Below are 26,150 nucleotides of genomic sequence, written 5' to 3' on the forward strand. Positions count from 1 at the left end.
CCAGATAGCCTCCTGGCTGTCCTCTGGTGGGTCTGGATTTGAGTGTCACCTTCTCAGTGAAGCCTTTCCTGACCACCCAAACTCTCCATCCCCTCTGCCTTGTTTGATTTTTATCCGCAGCACTTGTCACTGTCCTATGTATATATATTCGTCCCCCATTGTTGGGACGAAAAATTCCACACATGTAGGGGCTCAAGACAACACAAACTTATCATCTCACAGTCCTGAAGGTGGGCTGTCTGGAGGCTTCTCTGCTCCAGGTTCCCCCAGGCTAAAACCAAGGAGTCAGCTGCCCAGGGCTCCTGCTTGGAGTCTTGGGTGCGAATCTGCCCCCAGGTTCATTCAGGTTGTTGACAGAGTCCGGAATGAAGACTGTTTTCTCTCTGGCTGGTGGCTGAGGTTGGCCCTGCAGCCCCTGGCCCGTGGGTCCTTCACCTTGGACGCCAGCAGAGGAGGGGGACCTGTCCCTCTCAGGCTGCTGACCTCACCCCCTCATCTGCCTCCCTCTTCTATGTTTAGGGACCCCTGTGATAATGTTGGGCTCTCTGGGTCCCTCCAAGATAGTCTTCCTATTTTAAGGCCACCTGTTTAGCAAACTTAATTCCATCTGCAAAGTCCCCTATCATTGCCACGGGGGGACACGGGGGGCAAAAATGATGCGGATGGCATCCTGCCTACCACAGTACATTTCCTTAGTTATTTTGCTTATTGTCACTCTTCTAAAGTCTGGGGGTTTGTTTTTTGTTTTTGTTTGTTTTGTTTTTGTTTGCTTTTTTAGGGCTGCACCTGTGGCATTTGGAAGTTCCCAGGCTAGGGGTTGAATCAGCGCTACAGCCACAGCCACGCCAGATCCTTAACCCACTGAGAGAGGCCAGGGATCGAACCAGCATCCTCGTGGGTATTAGTCGGGTTCATAACCCATTGAGCCACAACAGGAACTCCTCCAATCTGACTCTTTCAGATCCCCAAACCTAGAAGAGTGTCTGGCACATTGTAGGCATTCAAATATTTGTTGAATGAATGAATGGATGAGTGAAGATTGGGTAACTGGTATTTAACATCTGCTTCCCCAGTGGTAGGCATCTTCTCAAATTTTCTCTTCCTTTTTAAAAGATGGCCTTGATTTTCACTTTTCCCTTTTTATCCAGTCTGTGTGGTTTTCCCTGGCCCTCACACACTGCTGGTTACAGCTCTGCTGGTATAGAGGCGTCGCAGCCCAGTAATGTCATATTTTCAGGGACCTCCCCACTGACACACACGAGGCAGGTCCAGGACAAGGGGTACAGAGGGAACCACAGAACGGGGTGGAGCTCAGAGGCCAGCACAAGCCATGAGCCTCAGGCACAGCCCAGTGGAGCTAACTCTCCGAGGACTTCTTGGAACGAAACTCTTCAGGGTAGTGGCGCTAGTCATGGAACGGGGTTTTGCATTGTTTTGCTCCGTTAAAAAAAAAAAAAAAATAAGGCTTGGTCGGGACATGTCAGTTATCCCGTGAAAATGTCAAAAAGAAGCTTCTGGATGTTTCTAAAGATTCCTTTGCCGGATATTGTGCAGTCAGCCCAAATCCTAGGATGATCAAGAGCTGAGCTGGTGTGAAAAGGCTGAAGCACACACAAGTAACGGATTTGCCATTTGGGTTACAGTGTGGAAAAAAAATCTCTGGAAACAGATTTATGTATTAGTTTTTCAATTTGCCGCCAGATGTCCTTCACGAGTAGGAAAATATGATGGCTCGAATGATATTTTGAAGCTTGAATGCCCAGCATTTTTGAATAGTTGACAGTGAAAGGAAAGTGTGACTGCGTGTAAGTGTTACCACAGACTTTTGGATGAGACGCGTATTTTGAAGGCTGCCTTACAGGTGTAGCTTTCAGAAGCAATGTTTGTTTAACTCTCAAATTTTCATTTCTCATACTCTGCAAACATCTACTTACCATAGTTCCTTTTCTCTCAACTCCAAACTGCTATTTTGAAAGTTGGAGCAAATTATGATATTTAGAAATGCACATGAAGAAATACTCAAATCCTTACATTGTCAAGGATGAAAATGTAGTAGGTTAAGGGGAGTTGCCCAAGGATTCCAGGCGGCCAGCCCTCAGGCTTTTTGACATTAATTTAATGTTAAATTAGTTGTAAAAGCAGCTACTTAACATTTTTAGCAAGGTCCGTGGGAAGGGACCGAGGTATGGTTTCCCATTAAAAAGCAAAGACGGCAACTGCAACTTATTGCGAATAATATCATTCAAAGGAAAGCATAGTGTATAAAATATTTAATATATCAGGTTACTGAACAGCCTCTTTTACAATAGAAACTGTCGCATGTGTATAATGGAAACCCTCCCACTGCGAAAGGAAGGTGGGTAACTGCGCTTTTAAAGCAGGTGTGAATTACCAGGTGCATGAATGACACCAAGGGCCCAGGGGAAAGCTTGGCTTTACCGTGAGGGCTCCTCACGCCCCCAATTAGTGGGTGGGAGTGGGGCTGGGACTGGCAACCTATTTCCAGAAAACTGAAGGCCATCTGCACGAGCCGGCAGCCAAGCAACCAGATGTTTGATATGGATTGGCTTCCACATCCGGCTGCTTGACCGAATTCCTCCCCTCTCCACCCAGATGTTTTGGAGACACGGACAGAGAACTTAATGAAGCTTGGCCAGGCACACAGAGGCAGGGGCGGTGATATCTCGGTGTCCTGCAGGGGGCGAAGGACCTCTGGTTTTTCTTCTGGTTGGTCACACATCCCAGCCGACGCTGAAGCCAGACCTGTGTCTCACCCTCGCTCCCTCGCTCTTGAATCACATCTGCGTGGGCGATGGGGAGGGTCAGGGAAGCAGGGAGTGGGTGCAGGTGGTGGTGAGGAGGCCCTTATCCACCTGCAGCTCCAGGTGGCTTGAAGAAGCCGTGGTCCCTATGTTGACGTTATGAAAACTTCAGAACCTCATTGCTTTATGCCCTTTGCCCCAGTGGACCCAAAGTTGTATCTGAGTGTTTTCTGACAAACATGGGTGTATGTGGGGAGCGGAGGGGACGTGAGAAGAGCCTCCTCTGTGGTCCTGCATTGAATGTCCCTGTGTCTGACTCAAGTCACATGTTTTCCCTCTGGCTCTTCAAAGAGTCATGTGCTCTTGTGTGTGTCATCTGGAAGCACCCCCTTTTTCTAGTGCCATACAACAGGACCTCCGAGGCCAACGGGGCGGGGGTGGGGAGCCCGTGGCAGAGCTCAGTCAGGGTCGATGCTCAGAGGTTAATAAGGAATCACTAAGAGCCATTTTAGACCCATGTCATACAGGCCCATCATCCTCTGACCACGAACCCAAGAAAAGCGGAAGATGGGGTGTTTGTGTGTGTTCTCCACTGGATCATGTACGTATATAACAGATGGGTATGCAACAGGTGTGTCACAACTGACTTTTGCATTTTTAAATGGCATCGCCCAACCCTGGTGGCCCACACTCAGGGTTTTTACAGTTTTCCAGTGCTTTATCCACTGGCCGGATGGGTTGGAGCTGCTTCTACTCTGTTCGTGTCTCCCTAGAAGTTTTAAGAAGGTGTGACTGGGTTTGAGAAAGGAGGAGGCCCTTGGCAGGAAGCCTACATAGACTTGCTGAGATTCCAGATCTTCCGATCAGAGCGCTTGGCTGCTGTGATTTTATGCACTGCAGTGAATGTGTACGGTCATTAACCAGCCCCAGACAGAAGAACAAGTGATGGAGGCTCTTGAATTCTAAGGTGCCTGGCATCCCAGAGCATATAGTGATGTATTCTCTTTTCAGATGAGAAGAATCCCTGCAGATGGTTAAAGACTGGCCTTCAGTGTTGCTGATGTTGTCTTGCCTGAGAGCAGAGGCTATGGGACAACTGTAGAATTGAAGTCTATCCTAAAGACTGCTGTGTCTGGGGAGTTCCCATTGTGGCTCAGTGGGTGAAGAACCTGACATAGTGTCTGTGAGGATGCGGGTTTGATCCCTGAACTTGCTCAGTGGGTTAAGGAGCTGGTGTTACTACAAGTTGCAGCATAGGTTGCAGATGTAGCTTGGATCCACTGTTGCCATGGGTGTGGCATGGGCCTCACCCACAGCTCTGAGTTGACCCCTAGCCTGGGAATTTCCATATGCTGCAGGTGTGGCCATAAAAAAAGAAAAGAAAAAAAGACGAGTTTGTCTGGGCCAAGACAGAACAACGCACTAAGAGCAATCCAGGGATGGTGGGAGGTAAAGACCTTTACCCATTCAAAACAGATTCTTTGAAATAATATAAAAAAGCCTCTAAGCTTTGGGGAAGCAGAAACCTCATGATCTCCTAAGTTCACAAGTCCCATATATGTGTGTGGTTGGTGTGGCTCCCAAATGCCTTCAACAATGTGAACCCAGGCTGCCAGGTCAGCACTGCAGCTTTGATTTCGAACGTACATGTCTTTACCGGGTGAAAGATGACGTTTTTAGGAGCCCTTCCTTCTAGGATCCACCAATCACTGGGCAGGTGGATAATTCTCAGGTAGGGTAAAGGCACATGAACTTGCATCCTGAATGGCAGATGGTGGTGGGAGTGTTTGGGTGAGGGGACAGTGTCTGTAACCGAGAAGTGGGCAACCCAAGTGGGCTATGACAGGTTTTACCTGCTGGGCCTTGCCTCATGCTCCCAGCCACCTGAGTTTCAGCGCCCTGTCTCTGATCCTGCATGGGAGCATGCCAAGCCCCTCCCCTTTCTGAAACTGCCTTTACCACCTCTCAAGTTTTAATGATCTTGCATCCTGTTCAGTACTTTAGGATGCGACATCAACAGACAAACGGGAGCAGCAGAGACACATTTCCAAGAAGCTGGGGGGAGGGGGGCTTTTCTATTATACTGATTACATCCTCCTCCTTTGGCATGCCAGCTTTAGAAGCCAAGTCGAAGCCGGAATGAAGAGATAAATCAAAATACCCCGTCCCGGAGCCCTCAGGACACTGGGTCTGGCTTACATTTGGTCCTCTCTGTGGCGTCTGGGAGCAGCTTCTGCGAGGGTGTGTCCCAACTTCCACCAGCTGCCTTTGGAAGTCACGCTAAACGCCTATATCACATCAATTAGCGAAAATAAGGAAGAAATGGGAAATCCATACTTCTCTGGTCTTCCTCAGTTGATTCAGGTGGCGTTGATTTAACAGCTGATTTTGCTTTTATTTAGTTAAGGCAGCATTTAGGCCTTTTATGTGATCGTAAAGAAGAGAGGTTCGCACTGGGGTGTTGATCAGATCTCTTTGCCTTTGCTACCTCGCCCCTCCTTGGGCGCTGGCGAGAATTCTCGGTGCTTGAAACCTACGCGCTGCGGAGGCAACGCCTCGGGGGAGAGGGAGGGTGAAAGAAGGGGGCGGGCCTATTTAAATACAGACGAGACGCGCCTCTCTATTGGCCGCCGGCCTGCCCGTTACTCGGGAGGGCGGGGCGTCCCAGGGGCTGGAGTGCGGTACCTGAGCTAGACGCGCACCAGAAAGCCCACGTTGGCCGCTGCCGGCCGCACCGCGCTGGGAGGCGGGAGCCGGTGAAACCCCGCGCCGACTGCGCTGTCCTGAGCACGGGTCCGATTGCCTCTCGTCCCTTCTGCGAGGGGGGTTTGCAGGGCAGCCCGGCGAACACCGAACGGAAAGCAAGAGCCTCACCGCCTCCGCCTGGGGAGTCGAGCGGCGCGTGGAGATTTTGAGCGAGAGCGGCAGTGCCCGAGGGCGGAGGGGCGCAGAGTTTGTGCGCGACTGGGAAGTTTCAGCCTCGCGGAGAAGGCTGGCATCTTGGGACGCCTTGTCGCCACGGCCCGGGCCCTACGGCGGGGTAAACTTCACCGCGGCCGCGCGAGTCGGGGCGAGGCGTGCGCGAGGATGATGACGGGTATCCCCCGCAGCTGGTGAGCGGCCCCGCTCCCCCGCCGTCCCGGGTCCCGCTCAGCCTCCCGGGAGGGCGCGAGGCAGCGCACGTGCGCGGGCAGCCAGACCCGAGAGAGACCGTGCCGTGACCCGCCCAGGGGCGGGGGCGCTGGCGGCAGCGCGGCCCCCACTCGGACGCACCTGGTCTGGACCGTCAGCCTCCGGAGATCTGCGCGGGAGTGCGGGGCTCCCCCTTCCTCTCCAGTGGTTCTCCCGGGGATCGCCCCCTTCGCCTCCCCTCCAGTCTGGGCATCTGGGGGCGCCCCAGACGACCATGAGAGATAAGGACTGAGGGCCAGGAAGGGGAAGCGAGCCCGCCGGGAGCTGGCGGGGGCTGTTCACGCCAAGGGCCACAGCGGCCGCGCTCCAGCCTCGCTCAGCCGCTGCACGCCTCGCGGGGCCCGCGGGGCCAGCCCGGCCGGGCGGGGATGCCGGGCCTGGGGCGGAGGGCGCAGTGGCTGTGCTGGTGGTGGGGGCTGCTGTGCAGCTGCTGCGGGCCACCGTCGCTGCGGCCGCCCCTGCCCGCCGCCGCCGCCGCCGCCGGGGGGGCGCTGCTGGGGGACGGCGGGAGCCCGGGCCACGCGGAGCAGCCGCCCCCGCCGCAGACCTCTTCCTCCGGTTTCCTCTACCGGCGGCTCAAGACGCACGAGAAACGGGAGATGCAGAAGGAGATCCTCTCGGTGCTGGGGCTCCCGCACCGGCCCCGGCCCCTGCATGGCCTCCAGCAGCCGCAGCCCCCTGCGCTCCCGCAGCAGCAGCAGCAGCAGACTCACGGCGAGCCCCCGCCCGGGCGGCTGAAGTCTGCGCCCCTCTTCATGCTGGACCTGTACAACGCCCTGGCCGCCGACGACGAAGAGGACCTGGCTTCGGACAAGGAGATGGGGCAGCCCGGGCTGCGCGGAGGGACTGACTCGTCCCCGCCTCGGCAGCCGCCCCCTCGCGCCGCGCATCCCCTCGGCAGCAGGAGCCTCCTGGCCGCCGGACCTGGTGGCAGCGCTTCCCCACTGACCAGCGCGCAGGAGAGCGCCTTCCTCAACGACGCCGACATGGTCATGAGCTTTGTGAACCTGGGTAAGGACTGGGGGTAGCGTAACGGCTGGAATATTCTCTCCTTTCCAGTCTCTCTGGCCCAGGGAGTGGGGTTGAGAGGGTGGAGAAGCCCCCTGGCTCGGGGGTCCGGGGTGGCGCGGCGGGAATGCGGGGACAGGCCGGCTGCCCTCCCGTCACCTGCGCTGCGGGAGCCGCAAGGGCACTCCCCGCGCGCCGGACCGGGCGGCGGGAGGCGGCCGGCAGACTGGGGCGCGTCTCGGTGACGGCCCGAGCGCGTCCCGCGCTTTCCCCACTAGTGCCCGGTTTGGGCCCCGTTCACTCTATTGTGGCAGAAAAATGGGGCAGGATTGGCTCCAGCTGGGAAGAAGGCTCTTCAACAACCTTCCCCTCTTGTTTTGTTCTGCATCCTCAACGCTCTGAGTGCCAGGGTTCCCACCGGGACTTTTAGGGAATCCGACAGCAGCTGAGTACTTTGGAAACTTGACATGACTGTGTTATTCGGTATCCACGGAATTGGGGGAGGAGGGTTGCAGAAGGAGGTCCCGAAAGGACCGCGGAAGGGGAGCCAGTCCCAGCCAGGCGGGGCTCGCGCGGCTTTGAGGCCGGATCCCGAGCCCAGTTGGGGTAACCCACCCAGTACCCTCGCTCACTTGCTTTTGGCCAGCGCCCCAAGAGGCTGAACTTCTGATCGGTGCGGCTGAAGTTGCAAGAGCAGAGAAAGGGGGCGGGTGGGGGGCCGGGGTTGGGCCCTGAGCTGGTCTGAGCCGGTTGCCAGGCAACCAGAATGGAAATTCGAGGGCGGCTAAATCGGGCTCAGCCACAAATGTTCTGTGGCAAACCCGGACGGAGTCACTGAGCCTTTTCCCCCTAGAGTCGTCTCATCTGTAATTGAGAACCGTGTAAGGAAGGCCTTTTCCAGAGTCAGTGCCTCCAGTCTGCGCTGCTCTTCATTCATAAGCAGACTCAGCGTAGACAAAGCGGTGTAGGGAGCGCGTTCTCCGCTGGGAGGAATAGGGCGCAGAAGCCACGCGCGGAGTGGGTGCAGCAGCGCGGTGGGGTGGGTCTCCGCGGACTTCTTTCCGGTGGGCGACGTGTGGCCCTGTCCAGGCTCCAGAGTGGGTTAGCAGACACTGGCCAAAGTAGCACCCGCGTCTCCAAGACACGGTCGCAGACAGCCCTCTTTGAAGGACATGATTTACTTGAATGATTCCCGTGTGAAAGAATTTAAGTGAGTCCTTGACAAGTATGTCTAGGAAATGATCCTTAGCTCCACTGCTTTGGGGGAGGAAAGGAGGAGTGGGGGGCGAGGGGGGAGGTTGGGGAGGATGTGGAGCAGGGCGATTGGCATCCAAGTGGTGCAGAAATCCTCCTGGGAAACTCATGAAACAGACTGTCACAGGGAGTGGAGGCTCCAGGCCTGCCAGTCTTGTTCCTCCCAGTGCCAGGGGTTCTGATTGGACAGGAATCGTCACAGTTTATTGGGACCAAATCCAAGGCTGAGCCACCTCCAGGAAGCATTCTAAGGAAATTCTCATGCCAGTCAGTGAAGTTGGGCCTGGGGCAGGGACCAGTGCTTTTCCTTATTATAACATCTCTGCTGCTTCTGGCTCAGCAAATTCTACCTCGCGTGGGCTCCTTCATCGCCTCCCTGCCCCGTTTCCCGGCAGCCTTGGGGAAGGGTTTTATTATTCTGAGGGGTAGTCCCAACCTGGGCAAAGTGGGAAGAATGACCCTTTTGGCTCCTTCAGGGACAATCATATTACAGCCTCCGGAAAACAGGTCGAGGCTTTAGGCTTTTAGCCCTTGGCTGTCCATCAGCCTCACCTGGGGTGCTGGGCTGCTCCTGAGAACAGTTAAGTCAGAATCTGAGCAGGTGAGTTGCGGCTTTTTAAAATGAGTGCCTAAGGTTTTTCTAATAGGCTGCCATGGATAGTCATGAAGCACTGTCACAGGAGATCTCGATGTCGGAAAGAAATCAAATCATCTGAGAAAGCTATCAAGAGCTTCCTGATGTGGGTGGCTCCCAAACATGGCTGTACATAGAATCGCCGGGGGTGGGGGGGGCGGGAGAAATTTTAAAGTCTAGATGCGGGAGTTCCTGTTGTGGCTCAGTGGTTAACGAATCTAAGAACCACGAGATTGTGGGTTCGATTCCTGGCCTTGCTTATTTAGTGGGTTAGGATCTGGCGTTGCCATCAGCTGTGGTGTAGGTCGCAGACTCGGCTCGGATCTGGTGTTGCTGTGGCTGTGGTGTAGGCCGGTGGCTACAGCTCCAATTAGACCCCTAGCCTGGGAAACTCCATATGCTGCAGAAGCAGCTCTGGAAAAGGCAAAAAGACAAAACAACAACAACAACAAAAATTTAAAGTCTAGATGCTCAAGTGGTACCCCTTGTCAATTAAGTCAACTCTTGGGGTGGAAGCCAGATATCCACAGTTTAAAAGATCTCCAGGTGGGAGTTCCCAGGGTGGCTCAGAGGGTTAAGAACCTGAGGGGATTTGATTCCTGGCCTCACTCAGTGGGTAATGGATTCAGTGTTGTCGTTGTGAGTTGTAGCATAGGATCTGGCGTGGCTGTGGCTGTGATTTACGCCCGCAGCTGCAGCTCCAATTCCACCCCTAGCCTGGGAACTTGCATATGCTGCAGGTGCGGCTCTTAAAAAAAAATCAAGATCCCCAGGTGGTTCCAATGTTGAACCACTGGTATTTGTGAGCATTGGCTTGGGGCAGGTTGTAAAGTACGGTGACATTTCCTGTGTTGAGTGACCTCCAGATTCTCCCTTGCTCTTCTGACCTTTCCTGGGCTACACTGTCACACTGTTTGAAGCGGGTTGCTAACTACAGTGATGGTTTAACATAGTATCTCCCTAGGGGTATTTTCATTTTCCATAAAGCGTTTCTAAAGCTTCAAAAAAAATAGCACTGAAAAATTCCAAGGGAGCTCATCAGTAGTGTCATTTGAGGCCAGGGACAGGCTGATCCAGAAGAGATGTCCGAGTAGGGAACTGTGTCCCACGGGGCCTCTTAGCATCCCACTGGCCTTTCTGACCGCAGGTTGTAGCTATCTGTAGGTCCAATCCTGGACTCCACGTGGGTAGTTAGAGGAGAAAACCTTTTCCGGGGGTGATGCAGACTCCAAGTCACAAGCCATGCCACCTGCCGGTCAGGCGGTTCCATTCACTCTTAATCCATTTAGCAGTAGGACAGGAGCCTGTCACAATGAGAAGCTGAACTGTGATGAAATCTGATTATCATAACTCCGAGCATAAGGACAGTTGATTTGAAGAAAGCAAGTGCTTAGCAGCCTGGATTCTCCAAAAAAAAGATGTTTGGAGGCATCCCCAGATCTATTACTCTGTGTCAATGGCATATTGGCTACTGCACTGTGTGACTATAGAATCTACAGAAAGATAACGTTACAGCATATGGGCTTTCCATCCTCTGATACCTACAGAGTTAGATAAGTGAGGAACTGAAAGTACAAAGGAATGTGTTATATAGTTGTAAACATCCTTTTTTTCCCCAGGGGCAGGGGAGTTGCTTACTCATAAAATACATTTAAAACACTTGGAGGCGTGTAGGTCAGAGTGGCTGGCTGGCAGGAAGTCTGAATCAACAGGATGAATTTCTCTTGCACATCCCAGAGGCTGCTCACTTGTTTGTAGTGATGGTTTCGCACACTCTCTGGGTGCGTAGTCTGGGGACCTTAGTCCTTACTGGCTGTGTGCAGAGTGCCCAGGCAAGCTGGGTGCACGCGTGAACCTGCATTCCATCAGGGCCTCGGAGGCAAGCCTGCCAATCTGGTGACCTTGGCGAGGTCTGCTGAAATATCTCGGGTCTCAGCTTAAAAGTCACCTCGCAGAGGAAGCCGTCTCTAACCACTCCGTGGAGATCCGGGCCGCCCCGCCCCCCACTTATTTACCATCACAGCGCCCTGTTTATTTCCTTGGTTGCGCTTCTCACGAGGAGTATTTTTTTTTTTATTCCTTTGAAAATGTGCTTACTCCTTTGTTTGTCGCCCCTGTAGGATGTCAGCCTCTAAAAGCCCCCGGGCTTATCCATCATCATAACCTAAGTTCCCGGCATAGAGCTGAGCATCTTGAAGGAGCTTAAGACTGAATGAGTGAGAGTAGACACATTCATTTAAAATCCTTGTTTTGCGAATCTGGAAGGGTACACCTGATTTTATTGAGATCGTTTGCAAATGGCACACCTGATTTTTCCTAAGTAAAACATGCGAGGGAAGGGAAGCTGGGTTGAAACTCATGACATCTAATGTCTGTTATAGTGCTTTATTTTATTTTATTTTATTGTCTTTTTGCCTTTTCTTGAGCCACTCCCGGGGCATATAGAGGTTCCCAGGCTAGGGGTCCAATCAGAGTGGTAGCCGCTGGCCTACGCCACAGGTGTAGGTAGCCACGTGGATCCGAGCCGCGTCTGCGACCCACACCACAGCTCACGGCAACGCCAGATCCTCAATCCACTGAGCAAGGCCAGGGATCGAACGTACAACCTCATGGTTCCTAGTCCGATTTGTTAACGACTGCGCCACGGCGGGAACTCCTATCATGGTGCTTTGTTTATATACCTCCTTGTTAATTACTCACGTGTATATTAATGTGTAATGTGCTTTACATCTCAGAGTAGCTCCCAGGTTTCATTAACGTTGCATTTCAGACTTTATTTACTTATTCTAAATTAATGAGCTGCTGATCTACAGATGCTAGGAGAAAACGAAATAAAAAACCTCAAATTACGGTCAGAAAGGAGAATCAGCATATATTAGTACGAGTAACAAGAAACGTACTGTGCTAAAAATACGGGCCATCTTTTGAATTACTCTTGGGAATCATAAATTAGAGGAAAAACAGAATACTCCCTACTTGGATGTGTAACCAGATCCACTGTACTGTCTTAGGCGTCCTATTTTTCATGGAAGCTGCCTGTACTTAATGGAGATTTTTGTTAGCAGAAGATTAATCCAGGCCGGCAAGCTATTCAGAGCAAAAAGCGTTTGGAGAATCTGACTGCAAGTGTGTGGTCTCCTAAGGAGATTTTAAGTGGTACATGGGAGATTTCCGTGGTGTTACAACAAAAACCTTGTACAGCGTGTTCTTAAACTCGGATCAAAGGGCAAGCAGATACTATTGTTTAGACCTCCGGATGGTGTTTCCTCTGGCTGTCCTTCTAAGAATGGGTATAAATCCTTTCTAAATGTGCTGACTCATTCTTAGTTCCTCTGCTTGGCTGCTTACCTCTGATTAGCGTGGAGGAAGGGATCCTAGTGATAGAATCATCGGTGTAAGGGAAAAAAACCCTGTATTCAGCACTTCCTTCAGCTTGTAAGGATTGTTTTGTGACGGTGAATAATGAGTTTAGTACTTTATTATTTTAAAATTTTTATTTTAATTAATTTATTTTTTTTGCTTTTTAGGGCCGCACCTGTGGCACATGGACGTTCCCAGGCTCGGGGTTGAATCAGGGCGACAGCTGCTGGTGTATGCCACAGCCGCATCAGATCCGAGCTGCATCTGCGACCTATAGCACAGCTCATGGCAACGCTGGATCCTTAACCCACTGAGCAGGGCCAGGGATTGAACCCGCATCCTCATGGATTCTAGTTGGGTTCGTTAAAGCCGCGGTGGAACTCCCCGAGTTTAGGACTTGGAATGTGGGGTTTCAGATCACTATTTTCCTTGGATGGGGGAGTGGGTAGGAGAGTGAATACGGAATTGCAGAGGTGACCAGCCCCGTCTTTGCATCTCATCTGTTGATGAAGCTGAAGTTAGCAAAGTGACTTGAGTACCCCTTCCTGGGTAACTAAGCAGCCTCTGGTAATGTTCTCCCAAGTCAGTCTTCTCCTGCCTCCCATCCTGTTTGTGCAAGCGGATTGTTCGGGGGCGAGCTCCGTTCCCTTGATAGAAACCCACTGCAGTTGTCTCTGCATTTTGCCGTCTTGGAGCTTCGTTCTGGCTTCTCATCCTCTCCTCTTGTCTGACTCTGTGACGTCACCACCTTTGGTGCCTCCAGCAGTGGGAAGGAAAGCTGGCGATATTTGAATCAGATCCTCGTGTTCCTGACTGGAAGCTTCCGTAAGTATCTGAGAAAAAGGGACAGGACTCAGTATGGACCCTCCCAAGACACGAGCCCTTGACAGAGTCCCCGTGCCTGTAAACAGCGGTTACACATTAACCTTTCGCCCCCACTGCCGCTCGCCAGGCCGTTGTTCAGCCCAGCCAGGTACCAGGTGACACAGCTGCGCTGGTCACGCGGCGTCACCCAGGGCCTGGTATGGGGGACAGCTGGCCTCTTCTCATCCCCTTTTGTGCTCTCTTAACTCCTGATACTCTTGCCCTTCAGAAACTCGTGACCCAGAAATGGTCCCAGTCTTAACCTGGAAGGTATGAAAAGAGGCGACAGTTTTGTCAAGGAGAAGGAAAGCCATTCCTGTTTTAATGCAAATCAGTTACTAGGCGTTCCCGCTGCGGTGCAGTGGGCTAACAATCTGACTGCAATGGCTCGGGTTTCTGCAGAGGTGCAGGTTCGATCCCCAGCTCAGTGCAGTGGGTTAAAGGATCTGGCATTGCTGCAGCTGTAGTGTGGGTCACAGCTGGGGCTCAGATTCAGTCCCTGGCCTGGGAACTGCTGTATGCCACAGGTGCAGCCATTTAATAATAATAATAAAAAAAAGAAAATTAGTTACTTAAGAAGTAGGGCTGTATCAGCCTTCAGAGTTTGTGTGCCTGCCAGGAATTGCCTGCAGTTATTTTTTTTTTTTCCCCTGCAAATAGAGTTTCAGCCCCCTTAATGGATGAAGTTAGACTCTGGAGCTGGCTGGGGGCCATGACATTGTTTTTCTGGAGAAACACGTCCAGCAACGGACATTCTGGTTTTCTGTTGGGTTTCCTCTCTCACTAGGCAGTTGGGGGTTGTGGGTCTATTTGTGATAGCCATTGGTCCTAGAATTTGCAGCTTGGAAGGTTCTCGAAGTATCACGTTCCCTCTTCAGTTTGCGGTTAAATTTGCTAGATGTATTCAGGACCATTTTCTCCTTGCTGCTGTTCCATGTTAAGGCTGAGGGAACAGCCCACAGAACCTCGGAGATTCTACTGCATCAGAGGGCCAGGTCAGCATGCTGTTGGTCACTTGAGAATGGATAATGGGGCGGGGGGAGACAGAAGCACGGGAGAGCACAGCCCTGGGGGAGAGGTGGGAGCCCACATCTGGAGCGTGCAGGAGAGCACATGGTATTCTCGCCTCTGCTTTCAGAAAAGGAAAAAAAAAAAAAAAAAACTATGCATCTCTATAAATATCCCCATTTGGTATGTGGAAGGACCACTGACCTTAAAGAATTGTTTCCTGCTCCAAAAGCGAGTTGAAGTGTTGAAAACGATGTTGCTCTGAGTGGCATTGTTCCACTGACGTCCTCAGGCACTGGTCTCTTCCTGCCCTTCCCAAGTCCATTATTAAAGAGACCGGTCCATAATAGAGATGGTATCTAAACTGCCTCAGGTCATTCCTTGATGCGTCCCTGTGGCCTTATTATTTCTAACGCAGCCCCAGACCTCCGCCTTGAAGTCTCCCCATCAAACATTTTTGCAGAGTGAGGTTCTGGTTCGGAGGGGGAGAGCCTTCCTGCCCCGGGTTCACGGGCACACGCCCTGCCTTGCCGATCCTGCCAGATAGGTCGGGCTTGTCCTCCGCCTGCAAGGGCCCAGCGCTGGCCTGACGTTCAGATTGTTTTCTCATCATCCCAGGGCTCCGAGGGGGGAGGAGCGGGTGGCTTCACCGCAGACCCAAGGCACAGCCGTCGGGCCGCCCAGTGCCCAGCTGAACTTTGATCGCTGCCCGGAGCTGCCCTAGGACGCTGCTGCCACTTACCCTTTCACCTTGTCCAGAATGTAACTTCCAGCCTTAAACATCTGCCTTTGGTGATTGCTGTTCCTGTGTTGACAGTCTTGTTGGTTTCCTGTTCATGAACATGGGCTGGCCGAAAATTCCCACGTGTGTGTATCAGCAGAGCCTGAACACACTGAGTCGGGGGCGGGAGCTGTTGTCTGTGCTGATTAGGCTGGGAGAGTGTTTTTGTTTTTGTTTTTAAATAATCAGACTTGCTCCATCACAGAGACTCCCCCCTTTTTCTCCCCCCCCCCTTTGAAATCTTTGCATTACATCGAAAAAGTCTAATGATGGAGCTTCATACGTGATACAATGAAGGATTAACGTTTTCCTTTTTTTAATCAGAGCTTATTGAACACTCTTCTGTCAGAATAAATTAGCAGAGAAGCTGCATTTTTAAAACTGCTTTTTAGAGCAGTTTTAGGTCTCCAGTAAAATGGAGGGGAAAGCTCAGATTTCCCACATACCTGTGCCGCTGCTTGGGCATCGCCTCTTCCAGGATCAACACCCACCACCAGAGTGGCACGCTTGTAACAATCCACGAAGCTACACTGATACGGTAGCATCACCCAGGGTCCACAGCTGGCAGTTCGTTCTCGGTGTCCTCCGCGCTGGGGGTTTGAATGAATGTCTCATGACATAGGACCCATCATTATGCTCTACTGCAGGGGAAGTTGCACTGCCCTGAACACCTTTTGTGTAGAAGCTGTACATTTAGCCAGAAAAAAAAAAAAAAAAATCAAATCCTAAAATTCAAAATACGCAGAGCCTGGGGGAAGAGGAATAAGGTCTCTTTGTCGAGAATAGTTTTGTTTCTGGGGCTCCACCCCCTCGGTATATAAGTGAATCATTTTGATGGACTCTGCAGGCCTTATTTTGTGTTTTGGTTTGTTGACACCAAATCCATTAGAAATCTCTCTCTCTCTTTTTTTTTTAAGTCTCAGAGTTTAAAAATCTTTTTTCCTCCACATACTTGCAGTGAGGTGTCTGTCACCATAGCACCTAGACGGTCCCTCAGGGAGAGATGGGAGCGATTAAATTTCTCCCTGGCTTGGACCCTTTTTGACCCACACGCGGCAGGATTTGGGGGGGGCGGGAGTAAAGAAAGAGGCCTGAAGAATGAACAAGAATTAGAGGAATTCTGTGCTTGTAAATTATTAAAATTGGGGGAGTTGCTGGGGAGGGGTTAGGAAGTTTTCAGAAAGGAAGGAAAAATAACATTAAAACATAGGGTGACTTTTGCATCGAGAAACTCACAGAAATACCATTTACCGGGCCTCATGGCAGGATCGGGGGGCTCTCAAAGGTTTCCTCAGGAGAGACTGTTGAGATCAGATTAAAATTAAATTAATAAGGACTCCATAAACCAGAGGTCTTTGTGGAGTGGACTTTGTTGCTTTGAACTGTTTGCTCTGAGAAACGGCTACGCAGATTAATGGTAAATAAATGAGAAAATGCAGTGATATCAGCAAGTAACAGTAAAGCCTAAAGAGGACTGTTGAGCAAATAGCAATTCATTTGAGGCAGTTTAAAACGTGGGAGCCTTTCTTTATATTGTCAGTATTGTGCAAATACTGACAAATATTTTTTATGTAGAGAATACTTGATTAGTTTGTTATCAAACTCCTGTAGATAAGACCTTGCATATTTAATACAGTGCGTTATACCTGTGCAAATGGAAAAAATTATGTTTGATGATCCTAGAGTAATATGGCTGTTAATGTCTGTACAGACAGATATTTCTAAATATTGTACAAATATTGACATTTTGGGAATTCTCTCTCCCCATTCCTCCTGTGTCAGCTATCCATATTATTGGGGGTATTTTCCCCATGATTTTGAGCTAGATCACCCACCCGTTCTCTCTTCCCGCATCCCCACGGAAATGAAACTTCTCAAAAGGAGGAGCTTGGGACCAGGGTGGTCTCCGTGGGTTTGAGAAATTCGGCTTTGTTCCGTGAACACCTGACCTGGTATGCGCTGTGGTCTAACCACCGCTCTGCCTGGCGGGGTAGATGTTTAATCCGACCCAAAGTGAAATGACACCAAAGGTAGAACGAAGACTCAGTGGGGAGGACGCGGGTGTCACGGCTGCAGCTAGTTGGAGCATTGCTTTTCTTCCCAGGGCAACGGAACTGGCCTTTGCATTTTTCTGGACTCTGTGGAGGACAGAATCCCCTGTTACCAGCTTTGGGAACTCATCCCACCAGGCTGGTGCCTGGCATACTTCATCTATTTAGTGGAGGTTGTTTGACTCTTGTTCTGTAGGCACAGAAATGCCATCACAGCTGCAGGAGGCAGGGTGGTACCCAGCAGAGGCTCCCTTTCTCGCCTCTTGGTTTTTTTGTTTTTCTTTTCCTCCCATTAATAAATTTGCCAACTCCATTGCCTTTATTTCCTCTTTTATATCTGCTCATTGTCCATGATATTGACGCCTTTGGTTGTCATTGATCTACCAGCAGGTGGTACACGCCTCCGTGGGATCTGGTAGTTTATACGCGACAATGAGGCGTCGCTCCCTGGAGTGCCGAAGTAGCTGGTTTTCTTGATGGTTTTCTAGAAGGTGCTTAAGGCGGCTTCAGTGTAGAGGTGGGGAAAGAGAACGAGATTAAGATTCGGGAAGTTTATGCCCCTCGTCTTCGTGGTATCCCTTTTTACAATGTCACGTTCAAACCACTTCACCAAACGGTGTCTAGGTCTTATCTGTAAAGTGTGAGTTTGGGGCTAGATTGGCGTCTTATCTGTAAAGTGTGAGTTTGGGGCTAGATTGGCGTTTTCCAGATCACGTCGCTTGGAACTCTCTTCCCAAATGCTCCGCAGAGGAAGATCGTGGGAGCACTTTACGGCGTATTCCTTTTAGAGATTTCCACACCCATGAGCCCATACAAGCCCTGCTGTGAGCAAGTCTGCCTACTTGCTTCAGTGGAGTTTTTGGAACTGACTTTTGCTCTGTAACCTCCCCGCCTTTTTTTTTTCCTGAAACACCTTTGGGTCAGACCTGGACTTCTCTGAGGGCAGGGGTGGGACCCCAGGAAGCTGCCTTACACCTGCTCCTGCTCTTCTGTGGCCCTGACTTGCTCTGAAAGGGCTGCCTGGGGCCACCTTCAGCTGGTGGCCCAAGGTCTTCCTTTTCCTGGGGTTGGAAGTGGCTTCTGGCTGTGGCTTATCTATGGTTAACCTGCTTGCCCTTCCCTCCGCGATACCTCTGGGCCCCTGCCTTCAATTCCCTCTGTTGTAAACACTTGGCTGGCCTGCATGGCTGTGGTCTTTTCATTCTCTGGAGCATAGCAAAGAAAGCTCAAACCGTAGGATGTTTTTCACTTAATTATTATTTTAAAATTTTGTTGGAGTAGAATTGACTTGATTAGTTTCAAGTACACGGAAAAGTGAATCATACATATATGTGTATATTTCTGATGTATACGTAATATATGTGTATATTCCCCATATCGGTTATTGCAAACTATTGAGTACATGTCCCTGAGCTACACAGTAGGTTCCCCTTGATCATCTCTGCTCTACAGCCACGCGTATGTGTTACTCCCATCCTCCTAATTCCTCCCCCTCCCCTATAGTTTCCGCTGTGGTAACCATAAGATTGCTTTTGTCTGTTCTATAAACAAGCTCCCCTGCATCATTTCTATTAGATTCTTCATGCAAGTGGTATCATATATTCAGCTTTCTCTTACCCACTTCACTTCGTATGATAATCTCTAGGTCCTTCCATGCTGCTGCCAATGGCATTATTTCATTCTTTTTTATGGCCAAGTAATATTCCATCCTGTGTATGCACCACATCTTTAGCCATTAAAAAAATTCATTCTAGGAGTGTTTCCTATTGTGTATTTGTGATTTTTTTTAAACTGCTTGGGGTAGAGTTGACATACAGTAAGCTGCTTATCATACAGTATGATCAGCTTTGACTTGTATAAGCACCTCTGAAACCATCATCACACTCGATAGTGAATATAACCAGAAGGATTCTTTTAACTGGTTTCACCTGCCAGGAAGGGACATAATATCCTAACACAGAGGAAGGGAGTGAAAATTCCCGTCTTTCCTTGATGCCATTGCTCTGATCTCACATGCTTTGAACAGCCTTAAGAATGGAATTCGCCAAAGATGTTTGTGAATGGGTCTCTTGGATCAGAGAACTCTGGGGTCCAGCCCGCTCTTTATAGCGGTGACTGGCCCTTATCCTATGTCCCATCTTTATTTTAGGAGACTGTAACAAAACTAGGCACATGGCTTCTAATTTCAAGATCAAGCATCTGGGGCACTTTGGGATGGTTAGTGATTTTTTTTTTTTTTTTTTAATGACCACAGCTTCGGCATAAGGAGGTTCTCAGGCTAGGGGTCAAACTGGAGCTGCAGCTGCTGGCCTACACCACAGCCACAGCCACGGGGGATCCAAGCCATGTCTGCGACCTACACCATGGCTCCTGGCCATGCTGGATCCTTAACCCGTTGAGCAAGGCCAGAGATCGAACCCGTATCCTCATGGATCCTAGTCGGGTTTGTTTCGGCTGAGCCACGATGGAAACTCCCAGTGATCCCATTGGCATCTGATTTCCCAATACCCAAGTTGAAAAGACCTGATCTTTCTGGAAAACATCACAGAAATGCTTCCCTGGGTTTCCGTGGTAGATTCTGGCAGTTCAGGTAGAGCCCAAGTCCAAGAAAATGTACGCGGACTCCAGTGGACGCCTGCCTTCCCCCGCCCTGCTCATCCTTCTCCGAATGTTCTTTAACCTTAAAAAGAAACTGCATTTCGTGGGGACGGGGTGGGATAAAAAGACCTAAGGATTGTATTTCTTTATGGCCTTTTACCGTAGAGAAGGACTGCTGTCGCTTCTTATCCTCTTATCTCAGCAAGGCAAAAGCAGACTTTGATAGCTGCCAATGGACATTAACCCTTAGCAGGCAGATAAGGGGGAATGTGGAGATTTGGGGAGAAAGTTACTCATGTTCCAAACAGCACCCGGACCCGTGATAGAAGTTCCTTAGCTCCCTGTCCCGCCTCCCGCTGTTCAGGGAAGCGCTTCTTTCCTTCCCGCCCGTTTTCTCCTGTCTCCTTGCTCTGGCTTCTGTCCCCATCGCCTGCGACATTCTTTCATCAGAAGCAACTAGCTACTCCGTCCTGAGTCTTCACCCCCCACCCCCACCCCATACAGTCTTTCTAAGAAAGTCTCTCCTTGGTTTCTGAAATGTTGCTTGCTCACTCTTGGTTCTTTTTGTTGTTGTTGTTGTTGTTGCTTTTTAGGGCCACACCTACAGCTTCTGGAGGTTCCCAGGCTAGGGGTGGAATTGGAGCCGTAGTTGCCAGCCTACACCACAGCCATAGCAACATGGGATCCAAGCCTCGTCTGTGACCTATGCCACAGCTCGTGGCCACACCAGATCCTTAACCCACTGAGCAAGGCCAGGGACTGAATCCACATTCTCATGGATCCTAGTTGGGTTCGTTAACCAGTGCGCCATGAAGGGAACTCCTCACTCTTGGTTCTTTTTTTCTCCCCCAGATTGTTGTTTGGGGACATTTCCTGAAAAATGGCAAGTGATTCAGAAGGGTTGACTTGTGGCCCTTGACCTACGCGTGGGGCCCAGGTGGCAGTAGGTTTGGGGGCAGCACAGGCAGTACAGGAATTAGGAGATAACATGCGGCCACAGGGTGGGTGGCAGCTGGGTGCCCGCTTTCAGGTGACACAGGTAGAGGCTAACTGGGCCACGGTGACAGGGACCTGGCAGTTGGTGGATTCAGGCGGCCAGGTACCAGCCCCAGGAAGGCCTCTCAGCCCCTCCTGTGTGTCCCTCTGTGCATTCAGAGTTTGCTTCTCAGACCCTCTTTGTGCAAGACCCAGTCTGGTTTTTAAGAATAACTAAATTTCTCTGGACCCATACTTATGTCAACTTCATAAAAATGAACAGAGGTGAAATGGGAAAAACAAAATGCATATAAAGTCAAGGCTCAATTTTTTTTTTTTTTTTTTTTTTTTTTTTTGTCCTTTTAGGGCCACACCTGAGGCATATGGATGTTCCCAGGCTAGGGGTCAAATTGGAGCTACAGCTGCCAGCCTACACCACAGCCATCGCAACATGGGATTCAAGCCTCGTCTGTGACCTACACCACAGCTCAAGGCAATGCCGGATCCTTAACCTGCTGAGTGAGGCCAGGGATCGAACCTGCATCCTCATGGATACTAGTCGGGTTCCTTACTGCTGAGCCACAATGGGAACTCCAAACCTGTTTTTAATTCTCAGATTCCACTGATATAAAATGCTTGGTCAAGTTGCTACAAAACCATCCAGACAGTCTCCACACCCAGCTCACTGCAGGACAGTCTCGCAGCGTTTGTGGGTCGGTGCGGGTGTCTCATTTTTACTGACATGCAAAGAAAAATCTTCTTGGGCTCTGGCTGGGCCCAGGGGCCTGCTGTGGGGGTCTGCATTCTGACACGGGAGTAGCACTCAGGACGGGGAAGCGGCTACTCGTTGTCCGGGCTCAGCCTGTCTCTGCCTCGATGCCCACACCCAGGCGGTTCATGTTGGCTCCTGAAACCTCTCACTCCCATCTTCGCATGATCTTTCTCCTTCCTCTCCCCACAGCCCCCAGATGAGGTCTTTATGAGCTTTGGCCGCGACTTCTGTGCTGGACTCCCCTCCTGCTAAGCCATCCTGGCGTGAGCGCCAGAGTTTCTGTAGCACAGATGGGATCTGTTATCCTGCCTCCATCACCTTCACGGGCTCCTTCTGACCCACCGCCCCGAAGCCAGGGAGCCACTCTGTCTCCACGCCTTTTACCCCCGCTGCCCAGCCATCCCCCGTATCCACCATCAATCAGCCCCGAGACCTCCTCCCTCTGGCCTGCTCTGTTGATTTCTCCTGTCTGCGTGGCCCCACTGCCCATCCCCACGATCTCAGGTCTCCCCGTTGTTTAAACCCCAGCCCAGCTGCCATGTCCTCAAGGAAGCCTTTGGGAAAGGCGCTCACCGCACGCCGAGACTCTGGGGAAGCACACGTGGGGGCCTCGTGACCTTCCCCGAGGAGCAGTGTTTGCGGGTCAGGTGTGGGTTTGCAGAAGAGCTCCGTGTGGCTCACGGAAGGGGTGGGGAGCGCTGAGTTCCAGCGTGGGTGCTGCCACCCACCAGCTGGGTGGATTTAGGTAAATGTCGCAGATTCTTTTTGGAATTTTTATGTTTATGGCCTGTACCTGTGGCATTTGAAAGTTCCTGGGCCAGGGGTTGAATCTGAGCCGCAGCTGCGACCTGTGCCATAGCTGCAGTAATGCCAGGTCCTTAACCCACTGTGCAGGGCTGGGGCCTGAACCCGAGCCTCTGTGGTGACCAGATGAGCTGCAGTCAGGTTCTTAACCCACCAGATGGCAGTGGGAACTCCTGAATGTTTTTGATTCTTTATCAGACAACGCTTTGCTCATCTTGACCCCCCCTCCTCCCCTAAGCACCTAATGTGGTGCCTGCCTTCTCTTAGGTGATACTCAGTAGATGCTTCGTGGAATGAACAAGGGTCAGTTTCTCCAAAGTCAAATGTGCAGTCTTCTCTCTCTCGTCACTAATAACATCAAACATTTAAATGAGAGAAGGAGCTCCCCTTGTGCCCCAGTGGTAATGAATCCGACTAGTATCCTTGGGGATGAGGGTTCAATCCCTGGTCTCACTCAGTGGATTAAGGATCAGGCATTGCTGTGAGCCCAGTGTAGGTCACAGACGTGGCTCAGAGCTGGTGTTGCTGTGGCTGTGGTGTAGGCCTGTGCCTGCAGCTGTGATTCGACCTCTGTCCTGGGAACTTCCATATGCCACAGGTGCAGACCTAAAAAGCAATAAGTAAAAGTTTGTTTAAAAAAAATGAGTTCGCATCATGGCTCAGTGGTTAACGAATCTGACTAGGAACCAGGAAGTTGCAAGTTCGATCCCTGGCCTTGCTCCGTGGGTTAAGGATCCAGCGTTGCCGTGAGCTGTGGTGTAGGTTGCAGACATGGCTTGAATCCTGCGTTGCTGTGGCTGTGGTGTAGGCTGACAGCTGCAGCTCCAATTGGACCCCCAGCCTGGGAACCTCCATATGCTGCAGGTGCAACCCTGAAAAGACAAAACAAGACACACACACAAAATAAATGAGAACTCCAAGCTGAGGCAGCATCCTGATAGGAAGAAAGCTTATTGACCTTCCTTGCATCAGGGGTCATAATAGACATTGCCTCCTCCTCCCAGGGTTTATGTTGTGACTTTCTAGGTGGTGGAAGGGGGGAAAAAGACCTCAGGAAGAAGAAAGGTTATTCGCCCTCTGTCTGATGTCACTCTGACTTTAGTAAGTGTTCGTAGGAGTCAGAAGTGCTGCTGGATCCCCACTTAAGTTCCCTGCTAGCGCTGCACCCCCGCCTGCAGGTGCCGATGCAAACTACTTATCTTGTCAGCGTCTCCGGAGGCAGCTGGCTGGGCCTCCATCGCCAAGGTGTTAGACGTTCTGTTTACACAGGGCCGAGGGGGTGACATCATGTCTATTGAAGCAGAGTCTCTCAGCTCCCCACGGGGTGACAGGGAGCGTGGAAAAACCCAGACCCAGATCCCAGCCGAGAGCAGGGTTGAGATCCTGGGACTCGGGAGCATCGAGGTCTGGCTGGGAGAGGGTAGTCTCTTGGTCGGGTGCCCAGAACAGACGGGCCTTGTCACCTGGCTGCATTTCCAGACCGTGGGCGAACCGAGTCAGGCAGAATGAGACGCTGAGCCGCCAGTGCGGAGAGACGGCTGAAGTGGGCGCAGGTGCACCCACAGAGGTCGGCAAAAGGGTGGGATCAGAGTCAGCGTATTCGCCATGTGATGGAGCTCTTTTTATAGGCTGTTATAAAAGCTGTTTAATATTGAACAACTCCGCAGTACTTAAATTACGCATCAGGAGACAGGTAGGTCCTGGAACAGAGAATTCTTTTTTTCCCCATCCATATCCCACTTAAATTTTGCTCTCCCTACCGGAGTATGCCAGAGGTCAACCCCTTCATTTCCAGGAGATACATGCGCCTTGGTGTGGAGGGGAGGGGGGAGTGGCGTTGAGAGCAGCCGGAGAAGAAGTATATGGAGTCTTGTTCTCTTTCATGTTTTACTGGAGGGGCCTCAGGGGGTGTAGCCGCAGGAACTGTGAAAGTGATCTGAGACTTGGAGTCCCATCAGGTGATGGTCTGGTGTGTTTTATACTTTTCAATACATGTAGATGAAGAGGAAGGTGTATTACTCAGCAGGGGCTCCCTTTACACCTCCTGCCCCAAAGGAGTGGTTGATGGATACATTTTCCTGCTTTGTGGGGATGTAACTGACACATAGAAATTGTGTATATTTGAGGCATCCTTGGTGGTGATTTGATACATTGTGAAACATCATCACAACCAAGCTCATTAACATATCCCTCATTTCACCTATTTACCCTTTTCTTTCCGTTTTGGTGGTTGAGACTAGGGAGGATCTATCCTTTTAGCAAATTTCACGTCTCTGTTACAGTATCTTTCACTGGATGCACACGTCTTGTGTAACGGAAACTCTGCACCCTCAGACCAGCATCTGCTCCTTTCTCCCTCTCCCCCAGCCCTTTGCCCCCACCCCTGCCCTCTCTGCTTTCATGAGCTTGGCTCTTTCAAGTCTGCATGCGAGTGACATCCCGCAGCGTTCGTCCTTCTGTGCCTGGCTTACTTCACTCAGGATCACCTCCTCCAGGTTCATCCACCTTGTCGAGAGTGGGTGGGCTGCCTTCCTTTTAAAGGCTGCATACTACTCCATGGTGTGCATAGTCCATGTGTTTCTTTTCCACCCATTGATGGACACTTAGGTTGCTTCCATGACCTGGAGTTCCCTAGGTTTGCTTCGTGTTTTTATTTTTGGCCGTCTCCATGAATAGGTAAGAGTGTATAATGCTGTGTTATTTGGGACTCACAAGGCTCAGGGTTCTCAGCTGTTGTAACATCTACCCCTTGTGGTTTCCCCCCTGGGCTTCCATAAGCACAGTTTTTCTTGCGTCTGTAGGGCGCATGCTGACCACGGCACTGCCACTGTCCTCAGGACCCGAGACACTCTTTGCTGAAGCAGGTGGCTCCCGCCTTGTCTTCCTTTTCCTAGAAGCCTTTGTCTTCCAGACGGTGGAGATGCTTGCTCGTTCCCATGCACCCATTCTCGCTCCATCTCCCCCATCTCGCCTCCTGCTTCCCTGGTTCTCAGTGCTTGACGCCCGGCTCCCGGGAACTGAACTCAGCATCACAGCTCCTCCCAAAGTGCCACCTTGCGTCACTGAAACCACAGGGACAGCCGGGGTAGCCCGCTGCACTCTGCAAAAATAAAATATGTCACCAGGACGTTTCACTGGAATGAGGAGTTTATTTCCATGACTCGAAGGTCAACTACAGGACATGGTTTTTCCTACTGGGGAGCAAACGTGTTTAACCAGACTCTCACCTCAGCGTGCTTCGTTTACAATTCCACAAGGCATTTTTTTTACCTTCCTCTCTTTGATTCCTGCAAACGTTGGGACTGACTTTCTGCATCTTTTGGAGGAAGCAGATTCCACGTTGTGATGCCTCTCAATTTTTGCCAGCATTTTACTGTGAACATGCTCAGATGTGCCAAAAGCTGGGAAGGTGTTACGGTGGCTGTCTCTGTACACGCCACTGAATGCAAGACAGATTTCTTTGTGAAAGAGTTACAGAGAGAAATGAAGACCAGAGGTTTGGGAGGTCCCATTGGTGGCTCAGCAGGTTAAGAAACCCGTCTGGTATCCATGAGAATGTGGGTTCGATCCCTGGCCTCCTCAGTGGGTTAAAAGGTCCGTCATTGCCTCAAGCTGTGGGTGTAGTAAGCAGACGCGGCTGGGATCTGGTCATGGCCATGGCAGCAGCTGCAGCTCCAATTTGACCCCTAGCCTGGGAACTTCCATGTGCTGTGGGTGTGGCCCTAAAAAGACCAAAAAAAATAAAATAAAATAAAGAACAGAGGATGGATGTAGGCTCTGTGGCCCCATCTCACACTCTGGGGGACATAGTGGTAAAGTGTGTGCTTCTGACCAGATGGATCTGGGTCGTTCTGGGGGACACACCCTGAAAGAAGCTTCCTGAAACCCAGGGATCATCTTCCCTACTAGGAAACACAGGTTAGACAGGCTGTCCCCATGTTTACGGGGTCCCTTGAGGGCACCTGGCTCCGTGCTGGCCGCAGTAGGGCTGAAGACAGGTGAACGTGGCAGTTCAAGGAAGGGGGCAGTCCCTGGACCCTGACCCTGACCTCCAACCCCTTTGTATGGTGGTGCCCATAACCGAGGT

General features: G+C 51.0%; 1 protein-coding gene and 1 long non-coding RNA gene across 2 annotated transcripts in view; one reads left to right on the top strand and one right to left on the bottom strand.

Annotated features, from left to right (window-relative positions):
• Nucleotides 1–6,197: 6,197 nt before the first annotated feature.
• BMP6 (bone morphogenetic protein 6) overlaps nucleotides 6,198–26,150 on the top strand; it is a 150,218-nt gene continuing 130,265 nt past the window's right edge. The window contains 1 exon segment of the mRNA NM_001168001.1: nucleotides 6,198–6,965. Within this exon segment, the coding sequence (NP_001161473.1) occupies nucleotides 6,323–6,965 (643 nt within the window). The 5' untranslated portion in view covers nucleotides 6,198–6,322.
• LOC146401163 (uncharacterized) lies at nucleotides 12,326–18,556 on the bottom strand. Its single transcript, XR_014809558.1, has 2 exons — nucleotides 14,287–18,556; nucleotides 12,326–13,043 (listed from the first exon to the last, which is right to left on the bottom strand). It is a non-coding gene; the product is annotated as an uncharacterized LOC146401163 (long non-coding RNA).

Source organism: Sus scrofa, chromosome 7 (assembly GCF_054392235.1).
Source record: "Sus scrofa isolate SSC_HxYL_T2T_F1_AM1 chromosome 7, Sscrofa_HxYL_maternal_Yorkshire_Landrace_v2.0, whole genome shotgun sequence".
Taxonomy (NCBI): Eukaryota; Metazoa; Chordata; class Mammalia; order Artiodactyla; family Suidae; genus Sus; species Sus scrofa.